Source organism: Lutra lutra, chromosome 18 (genome assembly GCF_902655055.1).
Source record: "Lutra lutra chromosome 18, mLutLut1.2, whole genome shotgun sequence".
NCBI lineage: Eukaryota > Metazoa > Chordata > Mammalia > Carnivora > Mustelidae > Lutra > Lutra lutra.
Window position 1 is genome coordinate 36,209,061 of NC_062295.1, and position 16,592 is coordinate 36,225,652.

Genomic DNA, 16,592 nt, shown 5'->3' on the forward strand with positions numbered 1-16,592 from the left:
CCCAGAGATGTCCCCATCCTCATCCCAGAACCTGTGGTTAGTTACCTTACATGACAGAGGAGAATTAATTAAGGTTGCTAGTCGGGTGGCCTTGAAATGGGGAGAGTATCCTGGATTATCTAGGTGGCCCAATGTAATCACAAGCATCCTTAAAAATGGATGAGAGAGGCAGAAGAGGAAGTGAGACTGATGTGATGGGAAGGACATCTGCTGATGGCTTTTGAAGATGACGGCCAGCGCCCACTGGGGCAACTGTCCTGGAAGTTGTCTTCCTTTTTCTTGGAAGAGTTAGTCCCTTGACTCTATCTGATGGGGTTAGGATCAAGACAGAGACTTTTCACACAATCCCCTTGGATTTAGTCTGTATTCCTGTCCCCTCTTCTATCACTCGCCTTCTGCCTTTCTCGAGGTCTAGACGTCCAGCCTTTTTAGAGTCTCTGGAGGAAATCAACTCACTTCTCACAAATACCACCTTTTCAGACACTGCACGATGACCTTCCTTGTTGCTCTGCACCTTACTGTGATTCGGACTGATAGAGGCCCTCTGGTGCTGTTTCATAGATGGACTTTGTGGGGTTTTATCACGGTCTCCTTGTTGTGAGCATGGCCTCTTTCTTAACCACTGTTTGCTTCCTGTTGAGGGATGCATTAAACCCCGAGGCTTTTGTTTTTCTAAAAATTTGGTTGAGTTTTTTTTCTTTCCTTCTTTCTTTTTTAATTTAATTTTACCTTTTTTTTTTTTTTTTTTTTTGCCTCCTGCCCTTATAATTCCAGTCAGAACTCAGCTGCATGGAAGGCAGTTGCACATGTTCGTTCCCAACCAGTGAGCTGGAGAAGGTGCTTCCCCAGACCATCCTGTATAAATACTACGAGCGGAAAGCCGAAGAAGAAGTTGCCGCAGCTTACGCCGATGAGCTTGTCAGGTGAGTTCTCAGAATTGGAGAGTGTTGTCTGTCACCTCATTCTCCATTATGAAGACTGCCTGAACACTTTCATTAGACAGTGAAAATGTCTAACAAAGCTGGATTTTCCAGGTCTTCTGGTCTTCTGAGCAATAGGGATAATTTTATTAATGGGAAAATCCACATTTCACATTTTTACTCACATTCCTTGGTACCTCTTAATCACTTAGCTTATAGGTACAGTCCTTACACATTGGGTTGGAGGGTGGAGGAGGGGTGACACGGGCAAGGAGTTCTCACAGAGGTAGGGGTCTATGTTTATTGAGCGGTTTGCATTGAGGCAGGACCCAAAATGGCACCTGCATTTCCTGGTAAGAGCCAGTACAAAGGAGATCCTCGGTCTGTGTTTTAATTAAAAATAAGGAGATAAGGCTGTCCAAGTTAAACTCTATTTTAAAAAAGAAGTAAAAACAACAACAAAAAAAACAACAAAAAATAAAACTCTATGTTACATGGAATCAATTTAATATTCTGAGTAATATTCCTTCTGCTGTTTTGATTGTAGGTGCCCCTCCTGCAGCTTTCCTGCTCTGTTGGACAGTGATGTGAAGAGGTTCAGTTGTCCCAATCCTCGCTGCCGGAAGGTAGGGAAGCATATTTTTTCCTAGATTTGTTTTCTAGATTTTGATGTTACAGACTACACTGATGGCCACATACCTGCTGGTTATCTGCCTTTTTTTTTAATATTTTATTTATTTATTTGACAGAGATAGATCACAAGTAGGCAGAGAGGCAGGCAGAGAGAGAGAGGGAGAAGCAGGCTCCCTGCTGAGCAGAGAACCTGATGCGGGGCTCGATCCCAGGACCCTGAGATCATGACCTGAGCCGAAGGCAGAGGCTTAACCCTCTGAGCCACCCAGGTGCCCCTCTGCCTTTTGACCTGTGAGAAGGATTTGTGTGCCTCTCCTTTTCATGAAAGCAAATGAAGTTTGGTACTTGGTGAATCATGGTTGACATGGTTGCAGGGATGGGGCCACCTGTGGAATTCCAGTCACCTGTTGGAGGCCTTCCTGTGAGGGCAAATGTTGTGATGTAAAATGTGAAGGGATAAAGGCCTCGGCATCATGATGGCATCTCTGTCGCATCTGGTAGATTATTCACTAACTGTTCTTATAAGAATTGATTGTGTTGGGTGCCAAAGCCGTCCAGTCATTTTGCTGCTGAAAACCTTCTTTTTAACTAGACTCCACTGTGAGCTAAGAACATCTTCAAATGTGTCAGCTATTTACAAGCCACTTAGAGTTTTTAAATGTCTAGCATCAACCTAGACAAGTATGTTTTAAGCCATTTTCCTAAAACAGCATGATCAGGGTGCCTGGGTGGCTCAGTCGGTGAAGCGTCTGCCTTTGGCTCAGGTCGTGATCTCAGAGTCCTGGGATCGAGCCCTGCGTCGTCGGGCTCCCTGCTCAGCAGGGCATCTGCTTCTCTCTCCCTCAACCCCCTTTCCTGCCTGTGCTCGTGAGCTCTTTCAAATAAATAAATAAGATCTTTAAAAAGAAAATAGCATGACCAGAGTTGAACATTATAATATCTCTGCCTTGTTGTGGGAGTGAAGAAATGAAAGTAGTCATTGGGAAAGGAGGAAGAAACCAAACTCATGGACTAAATTTTATTCCTTTTGTTTTCAGCATTCACATTTCTTTGTAAAACCTGAGTGTATTCTTAGAACTTACGTGTCCCCACCCTAAGGCTGTTGTATAACAATTGTCCCAACAGTCTCTGGCTTTTGGAACTAAGTGGAGACCCTGACTGCCATGTGTGCCCCCCGAGCGCCCAGCACTGGAATGCCTGGGGAGGCAGTAGCCAAGGAAAGGAAGGGGAGAGTGGGGGGAAGTGGGGATGCTGGAATGTTGTAGGTCTGAAGATCAGTAGTCCCGAAGGCTCACAAGCTGGGTGGGGCCAGGTTATGCAGGTCTTGAATACCAGTCTGAGGTGGTGGAGGGGGGAATGACGGGGGCGCTGAGATACCAGGGAGAGCTCTTTGGCTGTTGTAGGCCAGGTCAGAGACTCCCGTCACTGCCACCTCCTGTGGAGTCTCCATGAATTGCTAAGATGGAGCTGGGAACTACATTTCCTCTGAGAATTCCAAATTAGACTCTCCCAATAAAACTGCTCATAGACAATTTGGAAGGCCAAAGAGAAGCTGAGGTCAGTATTCTCCAGAGACAGTAACAGGCAGTCTTATGGGCATATGTGAGTCTGAAACGTGTCCTGTTAGTGTCTTCAGAACTTCAACCTGCGAAGTCAGTGAAAGTGTCTGAAGCAGAAACATCAAATATTCAGTGTCCTCTCCGTGAAAGGGATATACATATCTTCTTGAACTTGGAGGTGGCCATGTAGCTTCTTTTGGTCAATGAAATGTCAATGTGGATGAAGTCAGTCACTTGGAGAAAAAGTGGTAAAAACATGATTTGGGGTGATATCAACAAGTAAGCAGCCCCAGACCTTCATTCCCCAGCCCCCTACAGATACACTGATCGATAGTACACAGACCAGCTCCCTTTACGAGAAACTTAGAAACCAATTAAGAGGCTCCTGCACTCCAGACATTGCAGAGCTGGCTCCCTTGAAGCCTGTAGGAAAATTCATGAAACTCACTTGCCAGAGACCCATCTGCACATACAGGAAACCCCTAAATCCTAGCTTCCCCCCGGAGAGGAGAGGGAAGACTCGAACATAATCTAGCGTTCAGACTTCTTGAGCAGCTAACCAGGGGGCTGGCTTTGGTCTTTCATGACCCTAAGCATTGACAGGAAGGGGCACCAGGTTGGAGATTGCTGAGAACAAAGGCAGCATTTTATTTATTTACTTATTTAAGTAAGCTCTATACCCAACATGGGGCTTGAACTCAAGACCCAGAGATCCAAGAGTCACATGTTCTACTGACTGAGGTGCCAGGTGCCCCCAAAGGCAACATTTTAAGCAACATTTAAGCTTACACTTGCTCACCACTGCCCTTCCCCTCAGTTTAGTGTGCAAAGAATTGGAGAAAACCCCCAACTCCTTGCTTCTGCCTGAAGAGGGAAAGAGCTGAAGCATAGGTCCGGTGTTCTGACTTTGGGAGTACTGCCTAAAGGGCTGGTTATTGTCTCACCTGACTCACCGCACTGACAGGACCCAGCGGACCCTAGATGCCTGGAACACCAGAGCTGCGAGGCTCGCTGCTGCCCCAGAGGACCCATGGTTCAGACAGAGACAGCGGTTGATATGGTTTGACAGCTTCTCCCTTGGAGAAGGGAAGAGTGGAGTGCGTACCCAGTGTTCTTGCTTCTTGGGGGAGGAGGTTTTTGAAGGAACTGGTTTCTCTTGCCCGCCTCAGCATGGATGAGACCCACCGCGCTCTAGATAACTGGGGGCTGCTGAGAACAAAAAGAAGGTGGATTGCTTATAGCAGTCCTATAGTACTGTAAGCAGACACCAGAGATTTATAAATATTTATAAAAGATTTATAAAAGAGATTTATAAGCTCCTGAAGATAAGCTAGCAAAACTTCTCTGATTGGGAATTTACATTTGTTAAGTCCAGAGAAGACACATCCGAAGTAAAGGTTCCCAGAATCTATAGTTAGGTTGACTGGTAAAGGTCTTTCCCTATGCAAAGCCAGGGACCATTTCTTCAAATGTGTGGATCCTGCCACAAAGCAACAAGGCACAGGAAGAAATACGATCCAACCAAAGGAACAGAGTAGATATCCAGAAAGGACACTAAAGAAAAGGAGGTATGTGAATTACCTGACAATTTGAAATTATCTAGCCAGAAGAACAGAAAGGAAAAAAAGAATGAAGAATAAGGAAAGCTTGAGGCACCAGTGGGAGGGACATGATTAAGTGAATCAGTGTGTGTGCTGTAAGAGTTTCGGGAGAAGAGAGAAAGAGACAGAAAGCTTGTTTGAAAAAATCAGAGCCTAAAACTTCTACAGTCTGGGAAAGGAAAATGGATATCCAGATTCAAGAAGCCACATAGGCCCCAATTGAAATGAACCCACACGGTATAAGGGAGAGTTAATATTGTTAAAATGTCCTACCTGCCCAATGCCACTTAACAGATCTAATCACAATTCCTATGAAAATCCCAGCTGCTTTTTTTGAAGAAACAGAAAAAACAATCCGAAAATTCGTATAAGCCAAAAACAGTCTTGAGAAAGAACAAAGCCAGAGGCCTCCTACTTCGCTGGCTTCAAAGCATAGTACATAGTTAAAGTAACCAAAACAGAATGGTACTGGCATGAAGACAGACCTGCAGACCAGTGAACTGAACAAAGAGCCCAGAAGGAAGCCCATACCTGTGCAGTCCGGGGCATCAAGATTACACAGTGGGAAAGGTCGTTCTGCTCCACAAATGGTGCCAGACAAACTGGATGACTGCCTGTAGAAACACGACAAAGATCAACTCAAAACGGAATAAAAACTGAAACATACAATCTAAAATTCCTGGAAGAAAACATACGAAGCTTCCTAATACTGGTTTTTGCAAGGATTTCGTGGATATAACGAAGGCACAGACAACAAAAACCAAAATAGACCAATAGGACTGCATCAGACTGAAAATCCTTTGCACAGCAAAGGAAACCATCAACAGTGAAAAGGTAGCCTGTGGAATGGGAGAAAGTATTTCCAAAGTATTTCTCTGATAAAGTGTTAATATCCGTAATACACAGGAATTCCTTTAACTCAGTAACAGTCAGAAATAAGTTAATTAAAAAATGGGCAAAGGGGGCGCCTGGGTGGCTCAGTGGGGTAAGCCGCTGCCTTCGGCTCAGGTCATGATCTCAGGATCCTGGGATCGAGTCCCGCATCGGGCTCTCTGCTCAGCAGGGAGCCTGCTTCCCTTCCTCTCTCTCTGCCTGCCTCTCTGCCTACTTGTGATCTCTCTCTCTCAAATAAATAAAATCTTTTAAAAAAAAAATTTAAAAAAAAAATGGGCAAAGGATTAAAATAGACATTTCTTCAAAGAGGACACACAGATGGTCAGCAGGTATATGAAAAGGCACTCAACATCACTCGTTGTCCAGGAGATGCAAATCAGAGCCACAGTGAGGTCGTCTCATATCTACTAGGACGCTCACTGACACAAAAAGGGGAAAAAGGAAATAGTGTTGATAAGGATGTGAAGAAATTGAAATCGTTGTACATTGCTGATGAAAATGTAAAGCAGTACATCCCCTATGGAAACTAAAAATTAAAAATAAGGGTAGCTGGCTGGCTCCGTTGGTAGAATGTGTGACTCTTGATCTTACGGTGGTAAATGCCAGCCCCACATTAGGCGTGCAGATCACTTAGAAATAAAAATCTTGGGGCACCTGCGTAACTTAGTTGGTTAAGCATCCGATTCTTGATCTCAGCTTCTGTCTTGATCTCAGGGTTGTGAGTTCAAGCCCCACATTGGGCTCCACACTGGGTGTAGAGGTGGGGAGGAGAGGGTGGTAAATAAATAAAATCTTTTTTTTTTTTTTAATTAAAAAATATAAGTACCATACAATCTAGTGATCCTACTTCTGACTATTTGTCCATTGAAAACGGGATCTTGAAGAGCTGTTTGTGCTCTCGTTCATTACGTTATTGTTCACAGTAGGCAAGACATAAAAGCAGCATGTCTATCCATGGCTGAATGGCTACAGGAAGTGTCTTTCTGTACAATGGAATAGTAGTCAGGATTTTGAAAGAAAGAAGTCCTGTCATGCTACGACATGGGTGAACCTTGAGAACATGATGCTAGTGAGATAAGCCTATCACAGCAAGACAAATTCTGTGTGATCCCACTTACTGCAGGTAGTAGTCACTTACAGAAGCCAGAAAGAGAATGGTGGTTGCCAGGGGCTAGGGGAGGCGGGAACAGGGAACTGCCATGCAATGGCTGTGAATTTCGGTCACCCAGGATGCAAAACTTCCCAAGATCTGCTTTACACCAGTGCATATCTAGTCAGCAGTACTGTACTGTACACTTTCAGATTTGTTCATAGGGTAGATTTTGTGTATTATGGTTTGTTTTTTTTTTTTTTTAACCCAACGAAAAAGAGAGCTAATGGTTCATTGTCCCTTCCTTCTGCCAAGATGGACAGGTAGAAGTAAGTCTCTATTTGGAGCTACTGAAGTTGGAGTTGGTTCCAACAGCATAACCTAGCGTGTCCTGACTGGTACAGATCTTGAGAACCAAAACAGATGATGGGGGTGGAGAAAAGGAACAGATTTGAAAGATAATGGGGAGATAGGATTCGAAGGACACACTCTGGCTGGAGGGGTAGGGAGAAGTCCAGATGACTCACTTCTCTGGTTTGGGTGGTAAGTGGGTGATGATGCTATTCACACATAGTTGCCAATCGAGTAGATGAAGAGGGGCGCCTGAGTGGCTCAGTTAGCTGAGCATCAGACACTTAATTTTGGCTCAGGTCACGATCTCGAGGTCATGAGATTCTGTCCCATGTTGGGCTCCACACTGGGCCTGGAGCCTGTTTAGGATTCTCTCCCCTCCCCTCTCTTAGAAAAAGGAAAACAAGAATAGAAAAAGACTCCAGGAGAGAAGGTTGGTCGATTCTGTTTTAGACATTTAGAGTTTTGAGGCTGGAGGTGTTCAGTTTGTATATGTTTGCCTGGCACATAGTAGGTGCTCAGTAATTACTTAGAAAGTGATTGGAGTCAGGAACATGAGGCAAGATCTAGGCTAGAGGAAAATTCTGTAGTCAAGAATAAGAAGCATTGGAAGGAGGGAGCCCTGGGGACAGGGAACAGATATGGGAGCACGAAAGCCTGAGGCAGGCCATCTAAGAAGTAGGTTACAGGAGTTAGAGAATGGTGACAGCATTTTGCTGTAGTCTCATCAAATTCATAGATGAGTTTAGGGAAATAATTATCTTTAAAGTGAGTCCTGATAGGTTCAAAGCATGTATTTACATTTTTTCAGATCCTTTTATGTCCCTTAGTAATGTTTTCCAGTAAAGAGAATGCATCATAAGGCTTTCTCAATGACAGTGTGCTTCAGAACTTGACCCTCCCTGCATATGAGAGCATCCACGTTCTGGACAATTTCCACCTTCGGGTAATGTCTGCAGAGTTTGGCCCACCGTGGAAAATAAAGTAAAAACTGTCTCTTGGGAACCTGAGGCAGAGACAGCAGGTTGGGAAGTTGCTGCCCTGTTCTTCACTGGGGAAGGGAGAGAAAGCTTACAATTAGGTCTAAAGTGGTCCCTCCTTACTCGCCACTATGGAGAGTCACCACTAGGTGGCACTGACACTCCATGAGAAATGGTTTTCCTCTTGAGCAGTTCAGAAGTATGTCAGTCAGCAAGACTGTGTCTCGTAAACAGAATTCTTTTAGGCTCAGTACCAAAGCAAACCACTGTGTGCATTTGGAATTTAATATCAGAGATGTCAGTGTTTTTAGGACCTGTGCTTTTACCTTTTTCACTTAAATTAATTCCCCTTATGACATCGTTTCTTTTCAGCTAGGTGGCTAAACCAGCCGTTAATCCTTGTGGATTGCTTATGTTTAAGAAATGAGCCACAAACTGATTTTTGGCCCATGTGAGACAAAGGGCATCTGCTTCCTCATTGCAGTGTCTTTGCCAGTAATCTAAACTCCGGTTAGATTTCCAGGAACTTGTCACTCTGAGATGAGGCGTTTATATTAATGCATTATCTAGAGGCGGGCTTGAATGCCTGGAATCATTCCTCTAAAATCCCTGAAGAGAATAAGATACTGTATCTTTGATGAAATGGGGAGAGAGTCTTTGTTTCATTGATATGATGGAATGCTTTTGTCAAGGCCCTCAGCGCCCTGTGTGTTTGCAGATAAAGGATTCATCGGTTTATTTTCAGCATGGTGCTTTTAGGAATGAATTGAATGTGTTTGGTGTGGGACTGCAGAGTGTCAGATAAAAGGAGATTTGAAAATGATGCATTTGGAATATTTATTCTGAGGGTCAGAATTTCCCTGTTGAGTCTTTCTGTACTTTTCCAGAATCCTAGCTTTGCTCCATAAATTCAAGAGTTTTGTACGTAGAGCTTTCCAGAAAGGTAGCCAAAGCTAGAAGGTGGAGGTTTAAGACTATTCATGAAGTAAGGGAGGGAGCCCTATCAGGTGGCAAGACTTTAGTCGAAGAACTGTGAAGGACCCCTGGCTGGGTGTTCCGTAGTGAAACCAAGAGGGTGAGCATGGCTGGACAATCACATGTCTTTTCCTGGTGTGACTTGTACTTGTTTTCCTGTGTCTTTCTCACCTTTCTTTTCTGTGTTTCTCTTGTCTCTTCCGTACTCCTCTTTTTCTACTGTTTCCAGGCCCCATCCTGTCCTTTGTAGCGTTCAGTGTTATTGACTCCACGGCAGTGAAATATAACCAGAATTCACATCTGCAGTGAACCAGTTTGTTGCTAAAAAACCAGCATCTGCGGCCGCCTACCGTAGCTGGATGGTTGTGTGAAGAGAATGTAAATGAGCCTGGACCAGCTGTCAGTGCCAGGGCGGCTCCAGCTGTGACAGTGGACGCTTGGCACTTACTAGCACCACTATAATTTGAGGCCCAGCCAGTCAGCTGACTCCTGTGCTGAGCACAGGCGTTTACATTTATCTAGATCGGAATGAAGCTTGATCCTCTTGTTCTCACTATCAGGGATGATCTTTATTTAGGAAGTTATGTTGACAAGAACCGAATGTTTGGGTAACAAAAGGATTTTTTAAGTCCCAGAGTAAGCGCTCATTCTCTGGCGTGGAAGTCCAGGCTTCATTATGCAAGTCCACAAAAGAAGTGGGGTGAGGTGGGATGGGAATTCCCTCCCGGGGGTTTGGCATGCCCCTGCTCACAAGGTGAGTCACTTCCTTCAGAGCCGGAGGGTTCCGGCGGAATAGTTTAAGACCGCAGGCTGTGTGGCATGCAGGCATGTTGGGTAGGTGCCTTTCAGGGCTCTCAGTTCCCGGCATTTCCCCCAGCCACCCTAAAAAGTGACCTCTGAGGTGTGGAGTGGAGGGACAGTATTTACCCAATGATGAGAACCCAGAGGGAGGCCTCCCTGCCTCAGACACAGTCCCAGAGTAGATCTCAAGCAGCATCCCTGTGGGTGCCCTCCCGTCAATCCTGGAGCAGAGCTGGCATCGTGGCAGTGAGGTTTCAGGATCTAACTCTGTTTTTAACTTAATATTTTTGTTATTTTCCAGTTTTTAAAATTCCTCATAGCAAACAGCTACAGTGTTTGTATTCATCATTGGCTTCTTGATCCTTGGAAGATTTTGGTCGACAATTACACTTCATTACTTAACATCTTCACACATCTAACACTGTGACTAGAGAGCCTGGTTCTTTCAGTGGATGTGCGTGTGTGTGTGTGTGTGTGTGTGTTCCCAAGAAGAATAAAAACAACAAAAGGCAAATATTGTTTACCTTTTTTCCTATGCTGCCTTCCCAGTAAAAGTCGTATAAAATACGGTGTCTGCTGTTGTTTGCAGCACTTACCTGAAAAGGAGAAAGAGATCTACTCAAGGGGGAGGAAAGATAAAATGTATACATGGGAGAGGGGTGCGCCTAGCAGGCTCAGTCAGTAGAGCTTGCGACTCTTGGTCTTGGGGTTGTGAGTTCAGTCCCCATGTTGGGTATAGAGGTTGCTCAAAAATACAAAATCTTGGGGTGCCTGGGTGGCTCAGTCCTTAAGCGTCTGCCTTGGGCTCAGGTCATGATCCCTGGGATCATGTCCTGTGTCCGGCTCCCTGCTCTGCTTCTCCCTCTGCCCCTCCTCCCACTCATTCTCTCAATCCCTCTCTTTCAAATAAATAAAAATCTTTATACACACACGTATACATGCGTGTATACACACAGGTTAAACAGAAAAGCTAATATAAACAAAACGGGGTTTTTTTCGTTTCCCCTTGGTCCTATGGGAGTAGTTTTTATTCCTATATTTAATCTTTTCTGTCCCTTGACACTGGGCACTGAGCAGTGAAAATAACTGCCTCCCCTTCCTGGCCTGCCTTCGAAGAGGCTGAGAGGATGGTGAGCGGACACCGGCAGGACAGCGGGGTGGCCCCTCCAGTAGGCCAGGGCAGCCCTCCTACTTCTACCCTGGGAACTCGGGTCGGCGCTGCCTCTCCAGCACGCAGAGGAGCGCATTTCAGAGCCCAGACGGTCCAGGCAGGCTGAGCTGTCAGTGTGGACTTGGGTATTCGCCCATTTCCTTGACACGCACCCCCACCCCACCCAGGAGGTGGGCATGACTCTGCCTTGCCCCCAGAGAGCATTCCGGGACTTCATTTCTCACCCGGGGAAGCTGCTCTAGATGCTTAAAATGTTGCCACCTTCCAGGAGACAAATCACAGCACTCTCCGTTCCGAATGAAGAGGCTTTGTGTTCCTCTTCCGTCAGCAGTGCTTGGAACGCACACTTGTGCTGGGCTTTATTAGGAAGTTCGGAATTTGGAGAGTTCTCTGGAAGACCGCCGTGTGAGAAGCATTCGCTGGCGAGCGGCTCTGGACCCAGCGCTGAGCTGGGCGCGCCGTGAAGCTGCAGATAGTGAGGCGCCCGTGGCTGCCGCCTGCGCTGCGGCTCAGAAGACAGCCTGGCGTCCCGGAGAAGACAAGGGATTTTGACGTTAAACCAGCTCAGGCTTTCCTTCCAGCTCTTCTGCTTCTTGGCTTTGTGACTTAGGGTAAATACGCCCCCTCCCTGAGCCACATTATTTAAATCTGTAAAAAGAGACCGGTTGCACCTACCTCACAGACCTCTGGGGAGAAGTCAGTGTCGTGTTGAGTGTGTCTCAAGGCGGGGGGGGGGGGGGGGGGGGGGGGGGGGGTAAGCGGGGACCGCGCCAGCTCCAGTGCATGGCACGTCTTGGGTCAGGAAACCAGCTGCCACACAGGGAAGGTGGAGACTGACGCCAGCAGTGCGCGCAGGTGAGGAATTCCTAGAAAGGAGGAAATTGTCCCATATTTCTAAACTCTCCCTCAAGAGTGTGGAATTCCCCTAAGGTGGGCAGATGTAAAGTCCCATGAGGGACCAAAAGATGACTTCTCGCATACCTTAGCTTCTCACATCACGTACTCAGAAAACTACTTTCTCACTAGCGTGCCACAGTGGAAAGAGGATAGGTTTTTTTAAGCTAAATTTTGTGCTGATATGTTTTGTAAGAAATGACTACTGTTGCTTTAGCCCGCGTTGTTCAAGTTCAGAGAAGGTCCCGTGCTTCTGTGGGGAGATCATGTCCTGATGAAGGCCACCTGTGCCCTACGAGTCTCAGTTTTTGGTCCACAGCACTGCTGTGTCCCTCCTTTTGGGTTTCTCGTTGATTTTTTTTTTTTTTTAATCCCTTTCTGAAAGGATTGGCATTTCAGGGAATATTTCAAGAGATGAGTGTAGGAAGGACCTAGAAAAACAATAGTTCGTTTTGCTAGAGAACCCAGAATTAGTCACATTGAAGATAAAAATCCATGGTTTGTCTCCATGACACATGGGTTATGTTTTTTGTCTTTTTTTTTTTTTTTTAAGATTTTATTTATTTATTTGACAGAGATCACAAGTAGGCAGAAAGGCAGGCAGAGAGAGAGGTGGAGGCAGGCTCCCTGCGGAGCAGAGAGCCTGATGCGGGGCTCGATCCCAGGACCCTGGGATCATGACCTGAGCTGAAGGCAGAGGCTTAACCCACTGAGCCACCCAGGCGCCCCTGAGGGTTTTTTTTTTTTTTTTTTTAAGATTTTATTTATTTATTTGACAGAGATCATAGGTAGGCAGAGAGGCAGGCAGAGAGAGAAGGAAACAGGCTCCCCACTGAGCAGAGAGCCCGATGCGGGACTCAATCCCAGGACCCCAAGATCATGACCTGAGCCAAAGGCAGAGGCTTTAACCCACTGAGCCACCCAGGCACCCCTGTTTTTTGTCTTCTTGGTAGGTACAGATCTTTGAGTCTTGACGACCCCACCCACCCACAGTTTGGCAGTCAGGCCCGGAAGTCAGGGCTGCTCACAGTTTCACTGTCCTTGTAGTGAAAGGACATACCTCCTTTCTCTTTTGTTGTTTGGGTTTCTGCTAAGATATGTTGTCTGTGGTATGGAAAGAGACTGTGAATTTTTAACAGACTTGGATGGACATGTTATTAAAGCTGACCCTTTCTCCTGGTTTCTGTGGCCACCATGAGCCATTGCTTATCAGACTCACCACAGCCCAGCCCTGTTCACAAACCATATGGGGATCAACAGCTCTGAGTGCTTATCTTTCTGGAAACCACAGTTATTTGTTGAGTGCCTTCATATGTTTTGTTAAAATAATTTAATGGTTTTCTTGTGTGTGCCTGTGGCCTCATCAAAGGAGAGACACATTTTGATTCAAAGTCTTTAGAAATCTTACCTTAAAAATCCCTCAAGAATTGATGTCTACAAAGTATCTTTTTATAGTCATTTACCTTCTTTTTGTCTTTCCACTAATTGTGTGACCAGGTGGCAACATTTTAATTTAATTCATTTTACTGGTTCTCATTGCAGTGTCCTTGGAGGAGTGTGCCTGCGTCACACGTGCATGTGTGTGTATCGCGTGTGCGTGTGTGTGGTATGCACGTGTGTGTCGGAGCACAGAGCCTTCATGTCCCCTCTTTGCGTTCTCAGCACAGAGAACTGCAGGGCTTCCACCCTTGCAGGTAGAAGAGAAATTGTTGCTATGGTAATAGCACAGGCATGAAAACACCCCATCTCCCTGTGGGTGTGTATGTGTCAGGGAGGAGGAATGTGGGCAAGGGAAACAGGAGCAAAGACAAATGCTTAAAGCACAGAGCGGAGCTGTCGCAGGGTGGAATTTCTCATGTGTACTGTTGGATTCAAGGTCATTTTCCTATTGCTGGGTAGTGCCTGACCAATGTAAATGGCGTTTGACTGTTCAGTGTCCTCCCTGACTTGGAGACAAACATATAGAGAATGAGGAGGGCCTCTTTCACCCCCGAGGCTGCATGGCCCTCTCCCAGACCACGATTAGAAATGCATGTCTGTATCTGTGGGCCAGTTTACTGTTCCGAGTGAGATTAACTGCACGAACGCAGAGCCCACTGCCCTTCGTCTCCACGGTAACAGGCTCGGGAGCCAGCCCTGCCATTTCTTGAGAGCGAATGGCAGCTGTGTGCCCTGTATCTGCACCACATACCAGTGCTCCTTGAGAAAACGACCTTGGCGACTAGGATCAGCTCTGACAAACTGAGTCCAGCCTGCCAAGGTCAGGGTAAGAAGCACAGCCTCGGCTCCTGCGCCGTTCTGTCAGAAAGAGCAAAGGCGGTCCCGGTCCTGTGAGGTGGGGGTTTGGCACCTTCAACAGGCAGATGTTGACAGGCCTGCCAGTGGAGCTCTTACCAGTGGCGTCTTTTGGGGACTTTCTGCTCCTTGTCTGTGCAATCACAGCTAGCGGGGGACATGAGGAACCAAATCCAGGGCTGCCTTACTTGGTATTAGGTGGTTCTAGGTGTGATTTGGGTATAGCTGGCTGGTGTTAAGAGTCCTTGTCTTTTAGAGATACAAACTGAAATGCTTATAAATGAAATGATACGTCATCTGAGATTTGCTTTAAAATTATACTGGGCAGGGGCGCCTGAGTGGCTCAGTGGGTTAAATCCTCTGCCTTCAGCTCAGGTCATGATCCCAGGGTACTGGGATCGAGCCCCGCATGGGGCTCTCTGCTCCGTGGAGAGCCTGCTTCCTCCTCTCTCTCTGCTGGCCTCTCTGCCTACCTCTCTGCCTGCTTGTGATCTCTATCTGTCAAATAAATAAATAAAATGTTTAAAATAAAATAAAATTATACTGGGCAGGGGCGCCTGAGTGGCTCAGTGGGTTAAGCCTCTGCCTTTGGCTCGGGTCATGATCTCAGGGTCCTGGGATCTAGCTGCGCATCAGGCTCTGTGCTCAGCAGGGAGCCTGCTTCCCCCTCTCTCTCTGTCTGCCTCTCTGCCTACTTGTGATCTCTCTCTGTCAAATAAATAAATAAAATCTTTAAAAAAATAAAATTTATGTCGGGCAAAAAAAAAATTACACTGGGCAGGGATGCCTGGGTGGTTCAGTCATTAAGCGTCTGCCTTCGGCTCAGGTCATGGCCCCAGAGTCCTGGATGGAGCCCCATATCAGGCTCCCTGCTCAACAGGAAGCCTGCTTCTCCCTTTCTCAGTCCCCCTGCTTGTGTTCCCCTTCTCACTGTCTCTCTCTTCAAATAGGTAAATAAAAATCTTTATAAAAAATAAATAAAATTACACTGAGCAAGAGAAGATGGGAGAGTAGATGGGGTACAAAAAGCTAATTGGCCCTGAGTTGATAATTATTAAACCTGAGGGATAGGTATGTGGGGACCCATCACTCATGTTTATTGCTTACACTTTCATATATTAAAAAAGTTAATTTTTAAAACATCATATTGAGAAAAAACCTAGTTTTACTTGCCTTTTCTATATTTGTGTTCTTACCTACTTTGTTGCTTTGAAGGCATCTCACTTTGGGGAACTGCAAATATCTGTACTTAGATGTCCAATTCTGTGGCATGGTCACTTTTTTAAGAGATGAGGGAAATTTGTTACATAATAGGAAAATGTTAACAGCTCTTTGTGGGAAGATGAAAGGGCTGGTCATCTTGGAGGAGGGAAGGCTGTGTGTGTCTGTCTGTCTGTCTATAGTTTCTGTATTTGTACAAGATTCTTCTGTAGGAGTGGTCATGACTTGGTGTTTTCCAGCTTCCCTGAGAAGAAAAGACTTCAGCTACCCCGAAGGAAATCCAGAACGGATCACTAGACCATAATATAACCAGTGAAACAGGGTCTAGGAACCTGTGCCAAGGCCCTGTTGGAGGCTTTTGGACAGCTTTGGATAGGCTTTCTCTGGAATGACTTCCAGCATATGGTGTAGCTTCGAGGCCAGAGAAGAGACCAGATGACCTTTTGGGTTTCCTTCCAGTCCAAAGTCCCTGGTTTCCAATACTGAGGGTTTTCAAACTAGTGTTTGTATTTGCTTTCCAAAGAGAAATAGTCTAAGAGTTTCTCAGATCAAATCCCTATAGCCTCATAAAAGCACTTTTCAGTTTTATTTCATCAGAAATTCGTATGAGAAAAGCGTTTTAAGTTTCAAAAGTTCCCTATACCTGAGAAGCTGATTGATATTCTAGCCCAAAGAGAGTGATATAGGCCACAATTTTTTCTTCTTTTGTCTTTGACTGCAGTTTGTTGACTTCAGTGAGATTTTGCTGTTCCAGACATCTCCAGTTGCCATAATCCTCTTGGCTCCCCGGCCCTCTCACCTCCCCATAAAAGCCTCTTCCTCTTCTCTCCAGGCAGACTCCCTGCCCCTGAGCCCTCTGTCACCACTGCCCTGTCTGCTGTGCAGCGCTTCCTTCTCCCCTGCATTCTTCCCTTGGAATCACACCTTCCTACAACTTTGGCCTTGCTTTCTTAGCTGCTCCCTCAGCATAGGCTTATGCCAGCACAGGCTGGTTGGCTTTGATTGGAATTTGGTCATTCATTCAGATTTTTATGGAGTATTGCTATGCCTCAAGAAATACACAATAGGCAGCAACAGTCCTACCCTGAGATCTGGGGCAAGGGAAGCCAACTCCCTTGTGCAGACAGCTAAATAGTGAGATGTAATGGGAACTGCTGGAGAAAGAGGGAGGGAGGGGACAGTCATTTTCATTGGGCGCAGTCTGGAA

The 16,592-nt window shown here is 45.9% G+C and overlaps 1 protein-coding gene and 1 long non-coding RNA gene across 7 annotated transcripts in view; one reads left to right on the plus strand and one right to left on the minus strand.

Annotated features, from left to right (window-relative positions):
• Positions 1 to 16,592, plus strand: part of RNF216 (ring finger protein 216) — a 144,720-nt gene that overhangs the window by 57,350 nt on the left and 70,778 nt on the right. For 5 of the 6 annotated variants that reach the window (XM_047713079.1, XM_047713080.1, XM_047713078.1 and 2 more), the window contains 2 exons: positions 775 to 923; positions 1,468 to 1,546. In XM_047713079.1, the coding sequence (XP_047569035.1) occupies positions 775 to 923; positions 1,468 to 1,546 (228 nt within the window). Of the gene's footprint in view, positions 1 to 774; positions 924 to 1,467; positions 1,547 to 3,929; positions 4,136 to 16,592 lie in introns of those variants that run through there. The other variant, XM_047713083.1, reaches the window with a different exon arrangement.
• Positions 2,686 to 5,345, minus strand: LOC125090422 (uncharacterized). The gene is made up of 3 exons (XR_007124330.1): positions 5,245 to 5,345; positions 4,066 to 4,318; positions 2,686 to 3,345 (listed from the first exon to the last, which is right to left on the minus strand). It is a non-coding gene; the product is annotated as an uncharacterized LOC125090422 (long non-coding RNA).